Source organism: Cyrtonyx montezumae, unplaced genomic scaffold, assembly GCF_038088225.1.
Source record: "Cyrtonyx montezumae isolate F1298 unplaced genomic scaffold, pur_monq_1.0 scaffold_2, whole genome shotgun sequence".
Taxonomy (NCBI): domain Eukaryota; kingdom Metazoa; phylum Chordata; class Aves; order Galliformes; family Odontophoridae; genus Cyrtonyx; species Cyrtonyx montezumae.
Window position 1 is genome coordinate 13,117,351 of NW_027071936.1, and position 14,803 is coordinate 13,132,153.

The 14,803-nt window shown below is 45.0% G+C and overlaps 1 protein-coding gene across 2 annotated transcripts in view; it reads right to left on the reverse strand.

Annotated features, from left to right (window-relative positions):
* FBXW7 (F-box and WD repeat domain containing 7) overlaps nt 1-14,803 on the reverse strand; it is a 160,435-nt gene that overhangs the window by 17,731 nt on the left and 127,901 nt on the right. The window contains exons 1-4 of one of the 2 annotated variants that reach the window (XM_065736440.1): nt 12,887-13,037; nt 10,577-10,659; nt 7,476-7,617; nt 1,170-1,304 (exon numbers count right to left, since the gene is read on the reverse strand). In XM_065736440.1, the coding sequence (XP_065592512.1) occupies nt 1,170-1,304; nt 7,476-7,617; nt 10,577-10,659; nt 12,887-13,024 (498 nt within the window). In that variant the 5' untranslated portion in view covers nt 13,025-13,037. Of the gene's footprint in view, nt 1-1,169; nt 1,305-7,475; nt 7,618-10,576; nt 10,660-12,886; nt 13,038-14,803 lie in introns of those variants that run through there. The other variant, XM_065736438.1, reaches the window with a different exon arrangement.

Sequence of the window (14,803 nt, forward strand, 5' to 3'; positions counted from 1 at the left end):
AATGCTAAACAGTAAAACCCGAGGGAAGGCTGTGACATTTCCTAGTCCATGAAGATATGACAGTATATAGATGGAAGGAAGGGTCATTCACAACTAAGTTTACAAAAATAGAATACGCATCAGAAAGAATACCAAGAACGCGAGATACAGAACAGTCTCCACAGTAAATGGATACAGAACAATCTCCACAGTAAATGTTTAGCCCACTAAACAGTAAGCAAATGCCAGCACCAGAATACCTATGAAGGACTTTTTTCAAATCTGTCAGTAAACAAAGATGTACGTACATCAACCCTCGTGAAAATGTTCACATGGCAAACAGAACACAGTAGCTCTGGCAAAAGACAACACACTTCCTCCTCACTCCAGTCAACAAAACAAGTTCCCATTCACTGGAATCAATTAGTGGCAGAAGTATCATTTCCAAATGTACTCAAATGCATACATTCAACAACTGCAGCACAATGGCTTGATAATCTTTCATCTCAAACCCCGTATTCCAGTTGTGAGAACGTCAAGAATTACTCTGCTAGAGACAACATTTACTTACTTACAGTTGAAAATCACACACACTCAAATCTTAAGTCTTTGCTTCTCTTTAACCTGATACAGCATGATCTGATTTGCAGAAAAGGATTTACTGCAATACATCTCGTTAATTAGGGCTTGGCTTTATCCTTAGCAAGAAGGGCTTTTCTGAGCTTACATTTGGTGGGGTTTATTGATGTAGACTTTAGGACTTGGTTTGTTTCAATAAATTTTAAGAAATTATATTCACACAAAAAAAGCATACTACTTAAAGCATTAAATGGGAATGCTTATACTCTCAGAATACAGCGCAGAAAGGTCATGCAGCTGGAGGAAATTTTTTTGTGTGCATGCTCAGAAAGAACTAGTTTTCAATATAAAAACAAGATCACCCTATTTAAGATACAGAGATACTTGAAAGCTATTGGGATTTTGTTTGAGTCATCCATATTGCCAGGTACCTGAATTCCAACCAAAACATAAAGGTGTATTAATCTGAGATAACGATTACTATGTTATGGCAGTACATTGAAACTTAGGGACCTTTTTAACATCAGTTTACATCACTATGTTGGCAAAAATGAACACCACAATGAGCAAGGAAGTATTTAACGTGTGCAATTTGAACGTGTATTTCTCACCTCTTTTGGGAGCAAGGAAATGAAGTCTCTTTGAAACTGGGGCTCTATCACTTGCATCATGTGTTTCACTTGTGTTGGTTCACAACTGTCAATGAGTTCATCTAAAGCAAGTAATTTCTCTGGTCCACTCCAGCTCTGCAAGAACAAACAAAACCAACAAGCTCAGTCTGTATTAGAGTAAGTGCCACTGCTTTGCCAAAAACGCGAGTCAAGTTTCCTCATCAACCTATGTACAAGCATATGAAAGCCAGCAAGAGAAACGCTCATGTAAATTACGCAAAAATGAGACGTTAATCAACACAATATTCAAAATTACTACGCTGATTCTTAAGCTACGAAAGAATTTGTTATACACACACATACAGATTAGCAATTAAATAGATAATAATATTTAATAATAATAATTAAAATAATTAAGCTTCTTTTGAAGTTGATGAAATATACGCACATATTACGGACTACAAAGGGGTTGAAACAAAATTTGTTCTTTCTCCATTGTACATTCAAGTGAGGTAACTTTTATCCTTAATGTATCGTCTGATAGACCGAAGACTTGGAATGGAATGAGAAGAAAGGAAAGGAACTTTCTCTAGAAATCCACTGCCTGCTTGTTATTATGCTCTGTCCCTCTGTGACAACGCTGTATTTCAGAATCCCAGCTATAAAGAAACACATATTTGTAGGTATCAATTTACACTTGAGCAAACAGGGAATTCTGGCTGGTAATTTTCTTACTTCGCATTTTGACTAATGGGTGCCATAAAATCTGCAGATTTTAATAAGGCACTCATCTGAGAGCACAGTGGATCGTAGAAAAAACAACAGCAACTGAACACACTGCACATCTGAAAAGCATGCCTCAAACTCATCTGTGCTCATCATAGAGTTTAGATTTGTTATGTGAAAATAATTTAAGGAAAAAATCATTTCTACAGGGAAAAAAAATCTAAACAACAGCCACCAATAACTGATTTAGCAACAGAATTGGAGCATGAACAAAGCCTCAGAGAGGAGGAAAAATGAGACATCAGTTTTTCAGAGCACATTCACATTCTTCAACGTCTTCTAGAGTGACATTTGCAAGTAAATTAACGCATGGAAATTATATGGCAGTTATGGTAACTGAAATTTAAAAAAAAAAATAAAGGGCAAGATACCTTAGAATTAAGATTTCTGTACTAATCTGCCATGTATCTGAGCACTCTTACTACTCACGCTGTAAATTCCTGCTTTCTGGAACTAACAGTTAACTCTGGTCTCTGCAGTGCTACACTTGAGTGAAGTTTCTTTCAGCAGCAACATTTGCTTCATGGAGCAGTTCTCCATACATGATGCACTGAAGAGCTGTTTACCTCACCAACTTTCCAACCGTTGTTTGTTTCAGCAACCTCAAACTTAGCTGCCTTTAGGTAGAAACAGTTGGAATCCTTCATCTTAGCTGTCAACTGTGCTTGAATTTAGGAGAACTAAAAGGAAAAACAATACCTGTGCTGCCTTGTCATACTCTGAAGTTTCCAAGGTCAGCCCACTCTTCAACCTGAATAGCACTGCATATTGCTGTGGCAAGCATGGATGGCAGTTGTGAACACATAAATAATTTCCCTGTGCACTCTCTTAATCTGTAATTCTCCTAAGTTTCTATTTTTAAAATGCAATGCAGAGCTGCACAGAAAAGAGAACAGAGAAAATACAAGAAGGGGAAAGAGACACTAATGAATACAAGCGGCACCCGCTTTCATCTGTCCAGTCATCATTGTGGGGTGGCTGCAGGCAGCTACCTAAGGCTGTTCTCGAGCTATCAGCTGCTAAAAATTATTTTCTCTGGGACACCGTCCCCTTACTCTGTCACATAAACAAAGAGACTCCCAGCCACAGTCAGTAAGGAATCTCTGAGGGTAGTTTGGCATAGAAGGTTTTGATAGAGTAAGCGTGCCAGATGAACACAACTGCTTTGTTAGAGAAGGCAAGACTAGGAAATTGGCCTTTCTGGACCCCAAAGCTTGATATATTCAATTTCTTCATGTACCCCTGGGGCAGGAACTGCTGATCCTGGGGAGCTGAGGACTTGAGGTTCCCAAACAATGAGTCCCCTCTTTCCCTCAGATCCCCAAGAGGTCCAGTTCCTTCTCCCTGGCCTTCTAGCTGCTCAAAACATCCCTTACTCAGCACGCAGCTACTGCAGCCACAGCACTGCCTACCTGAACAATGGCCCTTCATCTTCCCCTGTCCTCTTGTGCTTAACCCTCTTTCCTGTCTATCAGGCATACAAAACAGCTTGATATCAACATAAACATCTCTGCTGCTCCTACTACTTCCACCTCATCCTGCCTGCATGACTCGCCACTTATCCTTTCACCATCTCCTCCTGTTTCTGTGCCTCTGCTGTGAGCGATGCTCTTCTGTCACACAGCACCAACCTGTTAACTCCAGTTTGCACAATTACAGTTTGCAGCAATTAGATCTTTTTCCGTTCTAGGTAACTTAAGGACGCCTATTTTAAACATGTTACGCTGCAGTACAATTTCAGAGCGCTATTCTTCGCAGCTGCGTCCTGCTAACGGAGCCGTGCTGTTTCACACAGACTTGCAGAAAGGGTTGTTCCGTGTCCTGCCGCCACTCAGCTCAGCTCAGGCTAGTTACTGAGCTCCTGCCAGCTCAAAGGTGATCCTGGCATCGGAGCAAAGCACGTGAGCAAAATTCCCTGGAAGGTAAGGCTGCACCAGTGAGCAGTCTGTCGCTACAGGGGGTCCCGGGGCAGGGGGTGACTGAAGCTGAGCCAGGCTGAAGGTCCTCCCATACACGCCTGCTCCTGGAGGAGCAGTGACAGCTGTCCCTGCTGCAGGCTGACATTGCTTCACCCAGAGCTTCTTGCAAAGGGAACCTGGCTTGTATGTGCCAGAACTGCTCTGCCACCTGAGCTGAAGGGGTATGAGCAGGGACAAACGGGATCTCTGCTGCAATCCCCACTGCTGCTCCCACCAAAACTGGTACTGGTGAAACAGCCCAAAGCAGCAGGCTGCTGCAGAGTGGGTCCTTCCCATTCAGCACGTCAACACCAAGACCTTGAACTTGTAACCGTAATGGAGAAGATGCCGTAATGCTGGCGATGATATCATCTTCACTGCCTGCTTTATCTAAGAGGTGGGCTACTCGGCCCCATGCACTTAAGCATTCAGAAGTGTCTCTGGAAGAGTACAAAGTCAAAAATGCAAAGCAATGTGCATTGCAGTGACTCAGCCAACTCTTCCCATGAAGGAAGGAAACAGTACTATGGTGAGTCAACCATGGCAAGAGAATCTGGGCACTGCTGAAACCACACAAAAAACAATGCTCCCAACCTGAGGTAAACAATAGCCTTCACTAGTTACTCAAAGCCACTGCCTGTACTTATGCCTATGGAACGACTTCAACTCCGCAACATTTGCCCCAAGATATTTCCAGAAAACTCGATTTTTTTATCTATTTACCTAACATTGCAAACATGTGACATAGGAATAGTGAAGAGAAAAAAACAGAATTCAAGATTTAAAGCAGAACTGTCTCTGACTGAATTTAGCACGCAGCTCATCTTCCTCATCACAAGCAACCTGGTGACTTAAAAAGGTGTCCTGTTCATTGTAAAAGAAGAAATCCTGTAATGACACACTTGGTCACCAAGTTTATAAAAATCCTGTAGTGGATATTAAAAAGACCAGAAGCGAAGAGCCAGTGCAAAACAGAAAAATAAATGGGCCTTTAAGAAATTAAATGGCTCTAACCTATCAAAATGCTTTTCTGTTTCTGTTCCCAGACTAACATTTCACTGAAATCAATATACATCTTCATTTTTAAAGGGAAAGTGCAAGCACACCTCCAACTGTTTCTCCTTTCTGCATTAGCTTTTGTCATTCTCAAAATAAAAGGCTTAGTTCAACTACAAAACATAACAGCAGCAGTCATGTATAAAAATAAATTTTATAACCCACAAACTTAGAGGACATCTTGTTTGCTTAGTATTTGAATTCTTTTGCTTTTACATTTAACCTCCCCACACCTCTTCCCCAAAGAATTTAATAAAAGAATGGGACCAGATGTCAACATACAGGCCAGGGACCTCCAAGTAACTGAGAATCCCTGCTTACTGCTGGCTTCCATGCCAAAGTTTGGTTCTTCTTTAAAACAGGACATATGTCCAGCTAATGTGCCCCTGGAAACTTAGCTTTAAAATTAATTGGAAATATATTTTCACATAAAATATGATAGGGTTATTAAACAGGCGTTGGAAGCATAAAGTACATAAAGAAGAAAGGCCTCCCATGTTCCATTTCTGAACCATAAAAGCTTAGCATTGCGAGAACGGTGCTACACATGCCACCTGATTCTTCCCTCTGGGCAGAGCTGCCTCCCCTGACTTGGAGACCACGCTTTCATCATTCAACAGGTAAGACTCACTTCCTTCATAAAATTTATGCAGAAAATAAAAACATGGAAAATGAGGGTGCTTGGCACGAGCCAAGGAAGTTTAACACCAAAATGCAGCTACGTGACTCTAAAGGCTTCGGGTTCTAAAGTAAAGGCCTCCCTTTGTGAATGCAACACAAACCATCATAAGAGCAGCTACTATCACTGAATACTACTAGATGATCCTTGGTTATTAAGGAGAGACCTCTTTCTCTCGGGAGTCCAGATCAAAACTTAGGCATTACTACAGTCAGGAAGTATTTTCCAAAACCAAAAATATCTAATTATTCACTTGATGGAGAGCATCGTTCCTCCATTACAAAGCCAAAGATCACAAGAACCCAATTACAGGCAGACTTTCCATGGGCTTACAGACTTTTCCCGGCGCTGACTAAACAGCAAGAAGCACTGCTCTTACTGCCACGCACACATCTCGCTCTCAAACGTTTCAGCCTTTCATTATTTCTTTAACAAGCAGCTACTGATAACTGTTGATCTCATCTGAGAAAATGCACATTATGTTCTGCATGTAACAAAACAGCTTTTCCTTAGCTTAAAAGCTTTAAGAGCATATTAAAATATGACACAGCATTATATTAAGTATCATCTATATGGAGTTCCATTCAAACATGATTTTTAAGGGTTAAAATGACACATTCCTATGGACAATCTTTAAAAAGACGCAGTATTTCAATTACACGTGAGTATTTCTACAACACGGAATGATGTGTACAAGATCATCTTAATTCCAAACTTCCACTGTTTTATGCAGATCATAAATGTGTGAAAATAAAGAAGGAAAGGAGTTCTCCATTATTATTTTAATGCTCAGTGGTGACAGTGATTGAGATCAATGGTGCTATGTGGCAGCATGAATCAAGCCAAAAGCACGCTCCCGCCTGCAAAATTGTATGCTCGCTACTGTATCTACAACGTTGTTCTATCTTTGGAAACGTCTGTTAGCACAACTGAAACTATGCCTGTATTAGTTACTTATTCCTTCTGAAAACATTTTTAGAAGTAACAGTTTATGAATCAAGATTGGGAGGAGTAATATTTCTGTTTCTCAAATCAGTGACTGGGAGCCATCCCTCCTTAAGAACACACCGCACAACTGCACAGCAAAGAGCTGTGAGTGCTCCAGGAGCACCGCCCTGCCCCTAGGTGTGCCTGTGTTAATGCACACTGAATTGGCCCAGCTGCTCCCAATTTGGTGTCACCTAGGTGTCAGCTTCCACCGTGCAAGTGTCCCTCACACCACTGGGTTTTGGTTTTTCTGCTTTTCGGTCACGTTCTGTTTTAGGCAATGTTGAAGGCTGTTGGAAAGACACAGAAAGCCTCTTTTCACCCTGTTCTCAATGTGCATGAGCGTACCAGCTGACACTGTGTTCAGTACTCGAACATCTGAAAAATACACACCGAGTTTCCATTTCATCTATTTTTCCTAAACATTTCTTTCTATTCTTAGAAGACACTAGACTTGGGATAAATTTAGTGCTGTACCTACACTGAGGCAAACAACGTGCTCCCGCTTGCCAGTCTCCCAGTGAAAATGTCTCCAGTTAGCTCGAGGCCATGGAGGCAGCCATAACGTGCTGGACTGAATTTGCAGAAAATGTGAAAGCATCAAACGGTATGGGTTATTTTATTAAGAAACCAGAGAAAGCAGTATTTTTTGTGAGTTTCTACAGTAACTAGCTAAAACGGGCAGCTGTGTTTCCTTGAAGTTGATGTCCATTTGCCTTTTCAACAGTACACTAAATCAGTGCTGGGAACACTGTGGGATACATAGGGTGGAATGCCTCCACTGAAGCAGCCCTTCGCTTCGATCATGGAGGCAAGCTGCTTTCTTTGAGTGCTGGTTACCTGAAACATTTTCAGCCATTCCTGAAGGCCCGTGGGTGGCTGCACAGATGTAATGCGGCGGCGCTGCTGCCCCTGGCCATTGGCTGCCCTCAGGTCCCCAAAAGTGGTAGGTGTGGCAGAGCATGGCACCAGCCCCGTGGTACTGGAATACAAAGACAAAGTGAAAGTTGAGTGCAAAACACTGACAAAAATGTAGAGTCTACAGTAGAGTAAGAACCCTAGTACAGAAATTGCAGCTATTACTTAAATTTTACTTAAAAAGCCTTATGCCTGCTGCAATGACAACAACATGAAAACATCCTATTGGTCGCCCAGGGCATCGGCTTCTCTGACGCTTTCTCATCCCTTACTCCCAAAAATTCATTTCTACCACTGCAGTACTAATCTGGCAGGACCAAAAAATGACTGTTCCATCACCTGCCCAGCACACTGTCGTAAGGATGCACGGTCATATGCTCCTTTACTTGCCAGAGGATTTTCTTTCCCTCTGGGCTGCATTTGTGCCTTCTGACTGAGGGTGCAGGGAGCCAGAGTTCAGAGCTTCATCTGTATGTAATGTGCTATTGCTGCTTCATCAACAAACAGAAAAATATCTATCGTTAGCTCTTTATATGTTTTGTTGACAGAGAGCTACAAGTATCAAATGATCCCACTGCCCTAGTGACAGGAATTGGCCTTCCAAGTACTCATTAGAGTGTTATAAAGTTTGTGTGCTGATGGAGGACGCGGGAACTAAAGGAAAGCTGAAGTGAAGAGGAGCCAAAGGCGCTTCCTGAATTACAGTTTGTTTTTTGCAGTCTGACATGTTAAAAAACAGCTCATTCATATGGGATGGGGCTTTATAATAAAAATAAAAAGCCAGGATTAAGCTGCTATTGTAGGAGTCTACCGCAATACAGCTGACTATCTTTTTTTTTTTTTTTTTTTTTTTTTTTAACATAACGTAAAGCACTTTGTTCACATTGTGTTCCCTGGCAGGAAATTTGGAACTGTAGGCTGGTGTTATCACAAACATTATAATTCAAAATACAGTTGTGGGACTCCAAAAAAAAAATCCTTTTGTTTATTATAAGCCCAACTCTTCAGCAGGTACAAGCTTCAGGGGTTTGCTGACATTTGACTGGCTACAAGAATAGCTTCCAATGATGCAGAGCAGGTTCATTTTCACATTTCTCATAATCTACATGTATTTCACTCTTCAATCTTCCTTGTTCTGAAGGACAATCAGCACGGACTAATGTTTACCCAAATTGGTAAAGAAAAATAGAGGATGATTTCAATGGGCTTATTTTGTTCTGCTAATTTTACTGAGTAATAACATAAAAGATAATGTGATATAAAAAATATGGTTTCAGAGATGAGGGATCCTCTTAATGGCACTCGTTTACTGGCTTTACCTGGTATATGCAAACAAAGTTCATCAGACCTGCCAAGCTTAAGAGCGTCTGATCCCAGGGAAAATGAAAAAGCAGACACAAGAGCCACATTATTTGCCTAAACATTATTACAGAAAATATAATTGAACAGTTTAAGAGACAGGATATGATGTTATTTAAGGATTCTTTTATGCCAGCCATGACTCAAAATCCAAGCGATTACAATAGAAAACATCTTTTTAAAACAAAATCTGTATTTACAGCCTACCCATTCTAATCACCTGCACAGAGACAGTACCAAGGCCTATCATTCCAGCTCCAGAATAAGTCACTAAACTTCAGCTTATGGTGGATCTGAACAACTGCACAGCCCTGAGCCTGCCACAGAAAAACAGGTACACTTTAATTTCTTCTGTAGTGAACTGGTTCTCATTCAAAACCAGCTATTCCAAGCAAGACCTAAAAGAGTCTTTCCTTTGACCTGAGATTAAACTGTAAGATTTTTGGTCATACTTTATTTTTCCCTGTTTGCTTTTGTTCATCTGGAAGGGCCAGCCAGGTTTCTGCGGAAGCTGGGTGAGCGCAGTGGTTCCTTTGAACGTGACAGATAAACGTGACAAAAAGTGTATTTCTGTTGTTCCTGAACTGTTTGCTTTTACATGAGAGCAGAGAACGATGTGTCATGTGAAGAACGGGTGGGTGAACAAGAGTACTTTGCTGCGAAAAGAATGGAAAAGCCTGGAGAAGCCACAGCTTGTGAGAGGTGGAGGCTGCAGTACATGCTTCTGGGCAACAAAGCACTGTCTCTCTTTCTCTGCTGTAGTGTTTACATATCTGAAAAGCAACTAGGGAACCTATTCCCCCATGCTATCCTAACTTTTCACTCACTACCTGGCATACCTCTTAAAGGAAGAGAGATAAAATACAGGCTACTTTTGAAACATCCATCAGTGGTTGAACGCTACAATAGCACATCGAGCAAAAATAATGTCTCCAGCCACGTTTAGGAGGTGATGCTTCTTAGAGGGGAAAGAAACGTATAACGGTGTAAATTCAAACTAATGGAAAGCAGTGCAGCATGAGAGCACAATTGTTATGGCAACTATGTAGTAGGGAGCTGCAGCTGTACCACGTGCATCCAGGGCCTCCTCTGCCAGCACACCTCTCCTGTCTGGGTCTGACTGGGGCGAGGGGCACGCCGTGTTGCACGTGGCACCGGGCAGGAGCATGGCAGCACAGCAGAGCCCTGGGTAATTCCACATCGTGGACAGCAAGTACGTGCGTGTTCCCGCTAACATCAGACGGTCTGCTCTGCCTACATACATTTCCATTCTCTCATTCCCGTTGCCATAGCAAAGTGATACATTTGATCACAGTTTGTAATAGTCTGAAGGTTTATCATTATGTCCCTTTTTAACAGGCTGATTGATTTTATTCCCATGAATGCTTCGGCCCTTGAAAAATCCCTAAGTAAATGGGCACGCTATATTTAGAATTAGACACAAACCTCAACTGAAGAAATGGACAAGTCTGACTACTTCATTAAAACTCATCTTCAGAGGACGTGATTTAAATTGGCTAAACAATATACGAGCACTAATTCCAGCCCCTCCTCTGCTCTGCAGTGCTTTAACATTAACAGGAGCAATGACCCAGGCTTAGTGGTTGGAAAGACAGACATAAGCGAGAATTGTGATCCAGCAGTCTGCTATTGCATTTAATTACCTTGTGTATTCTGAGACTTTGCAGGGTTTCTTCCCCAGAGAGAAAGAACGAACCTCGGAGCCATGGTCCAACTTTCTCTTCATCTGCAAGGTGAGGGAAAAGAGTAAGAAGAGGGATTTAGCGACACAGTCAGCTGTACTTAGGCATACTTCTGTACAATTAATCTGTTTCTATTTTGTACTTTAATAGTGAATTCCAACAAAGTTGATACTCAGAACATGATCCAAAGCAACGTTTTAGTTTCCAGCTTTAAGTAACAATACTTGATACACGTTTTTATATAGTCCATGTACATATAAACACCATTCTAGGTAGAAAACCCATTGGAATTACATTCCTTTAATTCCCACATTTCAAATGTTTACAACTGTGAGTAACTCTGTGTGGCTTTATTTACTGAACTGGTCCCTCTCTGTTCTCCTAGGAGGGGAGGGGAAATCCTAAACCAAACCCCTTCCTCCTCGGTGCCCAGGTTCACTGCTAAAAGTCGCATGCAAATGGTTAAATCCTAGCAAAGCTGTAAGCATTTTAAAACAAATATTCACTGTTGGGCCTAAATAAACTCAAATATATATTTTCTTTAGTCCACGCTTTTATTTTAAAGTTGTAGTATGACTTTTTTATTTACTACAGTAAAACTGACTCAGAGTCACAGACATTTTCACCAAAAGGCGAAGATTGAAAAGCAGTAAATCTCGCTCCTGAATGTCACCCGCAATTAGATCAGATCAAAACCAAATAATGAGCAGGGCAGCTGCTAACAGGGGAAGCCAGTCTGCAAAAATTACCGGAGAGATGGAAACCAACGAAAGCCATATTTATCCAGTCAGACAAATAAGGATTACTTTCTACATATTTGGGTAATCTTTAACAGCAGGCTCCTGGACCCAGTGAGATGCTGCTATGCCAAACACAGTTTCTGTGGGTTTTGTTGTGTTTTTTTTTTTTTAAAGAAACAATGCACTGCACATCACAGTGCAGCAGAAGGATACTCACTGCTATTCAAAACTGCGAGCTGCAAAACGCATCCACTACCTGTGCAACAACTCAGACTTCAATTTCAGCATTATTTTTTTCTCCTAAATGCTACGTTTAAGATACAGGCTTTAAAAGTTAGTATCTTACATACGATACTGATTTGATCTTTTTTAACACCACATTACAAAACGTTTATTTAATCGTTTTTTACTTCACTCCACTGCCTACAAATCAAAACAAAACAAAACCCAAACAGGATGGTCCATCTTATTCTGGTTTTTTTTTTTTTTTTTTTTTGCTTTCCCTAAACAAACAGCCATTGCAGTCAGTGCGGTTGGCTGGCGGTCGGTTACAGAGGCAGGAAGCCGGGGAGAGCTGCCTGCACTCCCAGCAGCCGCACCCCACGTCCCTGCCATGCCCACACGGGACGGCGCAGCGTGTTACGATGCCAGCACTGGGCAGGACGCCTCGGGCGCTGCCAAACCGCCAGCCTCCCCGCACCATTCCTTCCCCCAGCGTCTGGGAGGAGCAGCCCCCAGGCTACCCCTGGAGACGGGCTGTGAGCATCGCTGCAAAAACACCAGTACCATCTTCCATTGCTGTGCCAGGCCAGCAAGGCGTTACAACCGCTGCCAATGTAGGCAAGAGGCTTCAGCACGGGCAGACTTTTCAGAAAGGGCTTCTCATGAGGAAGGAAATCGCCTTTCTAACAGGCTCCTACAGTGTACCTTTTCTGGCTTCTCAACAGAGGGAGATGCAGTTTCCGGGAATGCGCCTTACTAGCACCGCGTATGAAGCCTGTAGTACGGCCGGCAGGTACACAAACTGACTCTTTTGCTGTAGCAACAGTAACGACATGCGGTTCGACGTGCGGACCCACGCCCCGGTGCCTAACAGTTTCAATGATCTCTGGTTTGCCTTATTTTCCGGCATTTTAAGGAACTTTCCCATCGGGTCCACCGCACAGGCAGACTTTCAGCACCTCAGGAGGCGCTACGCAAATACGCGTGAAAACCGTCATTTAGCACATGGAGAAGATGAAACTTTCTCCACAGCTGGGAGCTCCGGCGGCAAGATGCGGCGTGGGGAGGCATCCCTGCAACCTCCAGAGAGGAACTGCGGAACGGCCGCGTGTCCCCGCGAGCACGCAGGCGGCCGCTGGGGAAGCGCAGGTCCCTCCGACGCCGTTCGCTGCGATAATTGGGATTGCGGTACGAGAGGAGGGCGGACCAGCGCGGCGGGCAAGCAGCATGCAGGCAGCGAGCCGCCCGCCCCGCCGCGTCCCTGCGCACTGCAGCCCTCGGGCGGGGACGCGCGGCGCGGGGTACTCACTTTATAAAAGATCATCTTGAGGGTGCCGTAGAAGCCCATGGTGTCGGCGCGCTTCCCCTTGCGCGCCCGGCGGCCGGGCAGGCGCTGGCAGTACAGCCCTTTCTCCGGCAGGTAGCTCACCGCCTCCCGCCCCGACATGCTCGGCCGCAGCGGCGGCAGGCACTAGGGCGGCTCGGCTCAGCACGGCTCGGCCCGACGCTGCGCGGCGCGGAGCCGGCTCCCTCCCGTCTCCCCTCCCTCCCTCCCTCCCTCCCCCGGCGCCCGCCCCGTCCCTCCTCCCGCCATCCCTCCTCCCTCCGCCCGCCCCCGCAGCCGCCTTGCCGCGGCACTGCGGGCCGGGAGCCCCGCGCCCGCCGCCCCTCCCCGCGCCGTCGGGGCCTTCCCTCGAGCCCGGCCCCGCGGGGCTCCCGGCGGCGGCGAGCGAGATCGTTCCCACTAATAATAATGAGCCCGCGGCCGCCGGCTCGGCCGCCGCTCTGACACGGCTGCCTGCCGCGGACACCAATTAGTCCTTCAGAAGTGCGGTTAATTTTAGAATTATTCGAAACGCGCTACAGTTTGCCGGGAGGTGGAAAAACGCCGAAATACCCTCTACCGGCTAAACAATAGACCCGACCGGCTCTGAGGAGGCCGGAGGTGCAACAGCCGCATCCAACAATTGTGTAACGCGGGGCCCAAGCGCTCTCAGGGGCCGCGCGAGGCGCCGAGGCCAGGAAGGCAGCGGCCGTGCGGGTTCCCGGGGCCACCCCTGCAGCGCCCCGCGGGGCCGCCCCGCTGCGGGAGCCCTCGGGCAGCACCTGTTAGCGAGCGCTCGCCGCACGGCCCCGCAACCTGCGCCCCCCCGCGCTTCTAGTCAAGGGCAGGGAAGCTCTCGGGCCGCGTGTGCCCGCAGTTTGTTTCCCTTGGCCTGGCTGCTGCTCTGCGAAGTTTTCTGCCCGAGTGCAAAAAACAAAGCGGAGCAGGGCGTCCCTGGAGCGCGAGCTGAAGGCGCAGCGCTGCCCTGCGCTGTCCGCGCTGCAGCTGAGGCTGCTCGGCTGCCTCGCGAGCCAAACGCGGAGCCTGAGCCCGTTGGCCTGAAGGGGAACCATCTTCTCTATCACATAGAATACTATGAAAAAAGTAGAGAAAAACACACATCTGACGGAGAGGAATTGCTGTCTGCACGGTCCTCCAGCCTACTCATCAGTACTTAATAAATAAATAAATAACAACTCATCTGTACTGAGGCTTTATTGCAGCTAAGTGCGCTCGCGGGCTGTTGGCATGCAGCGCACAAGGCGCTGCTTCCGCAGTCCTACCCCTCTCCCGTCCGACGCAGAGTCCTCAGCCCATTCCATCTCCCAGTGAAAATGGCTCTGCCCATCAAATCTCAGCATTTATGCCATCATCCATTAAACTGCAGTGCTGTATATTTTATGAGAACAAAATGGTCTTGAGTTGACTTCGTACTTCAGATATGGAGAGCTGTACACATCCCTAGAGACTATTACTGTCTTCCTTTGCTCGCACATCACATGCAAAAGGGAAAGAAAAAGCCATAGGCTGCACATACACGCTCAGTAATCACAGGAAGCAAATTAATACCCAAATCATCAGAGAAAGAAAGTGGAGAGCATTCCTGCTCTGGGTACATGAAAGTACTTCATCCACAGGCACATCTCACACACTGCAGCAGGCTCCAGGCTGCCTCTGTGCGTCCCCGGCCCAGCATAATGGGCAGGACACGTTGGGAACAGCCTGACCCATACATGGGTTCCTCCTTGAACAGAGTGCTTCATGATAAACAGTCAATGAGTTGAATCATAATTAGACATTACTGCTCTTCTTACAGAGTATTGCTAGTGCTGATTCCTTCTCCTTTGAGAACGAGTGGTAAGAATCCCACTCATCTCTTAATCCTGGCCAGAACCACGCAGT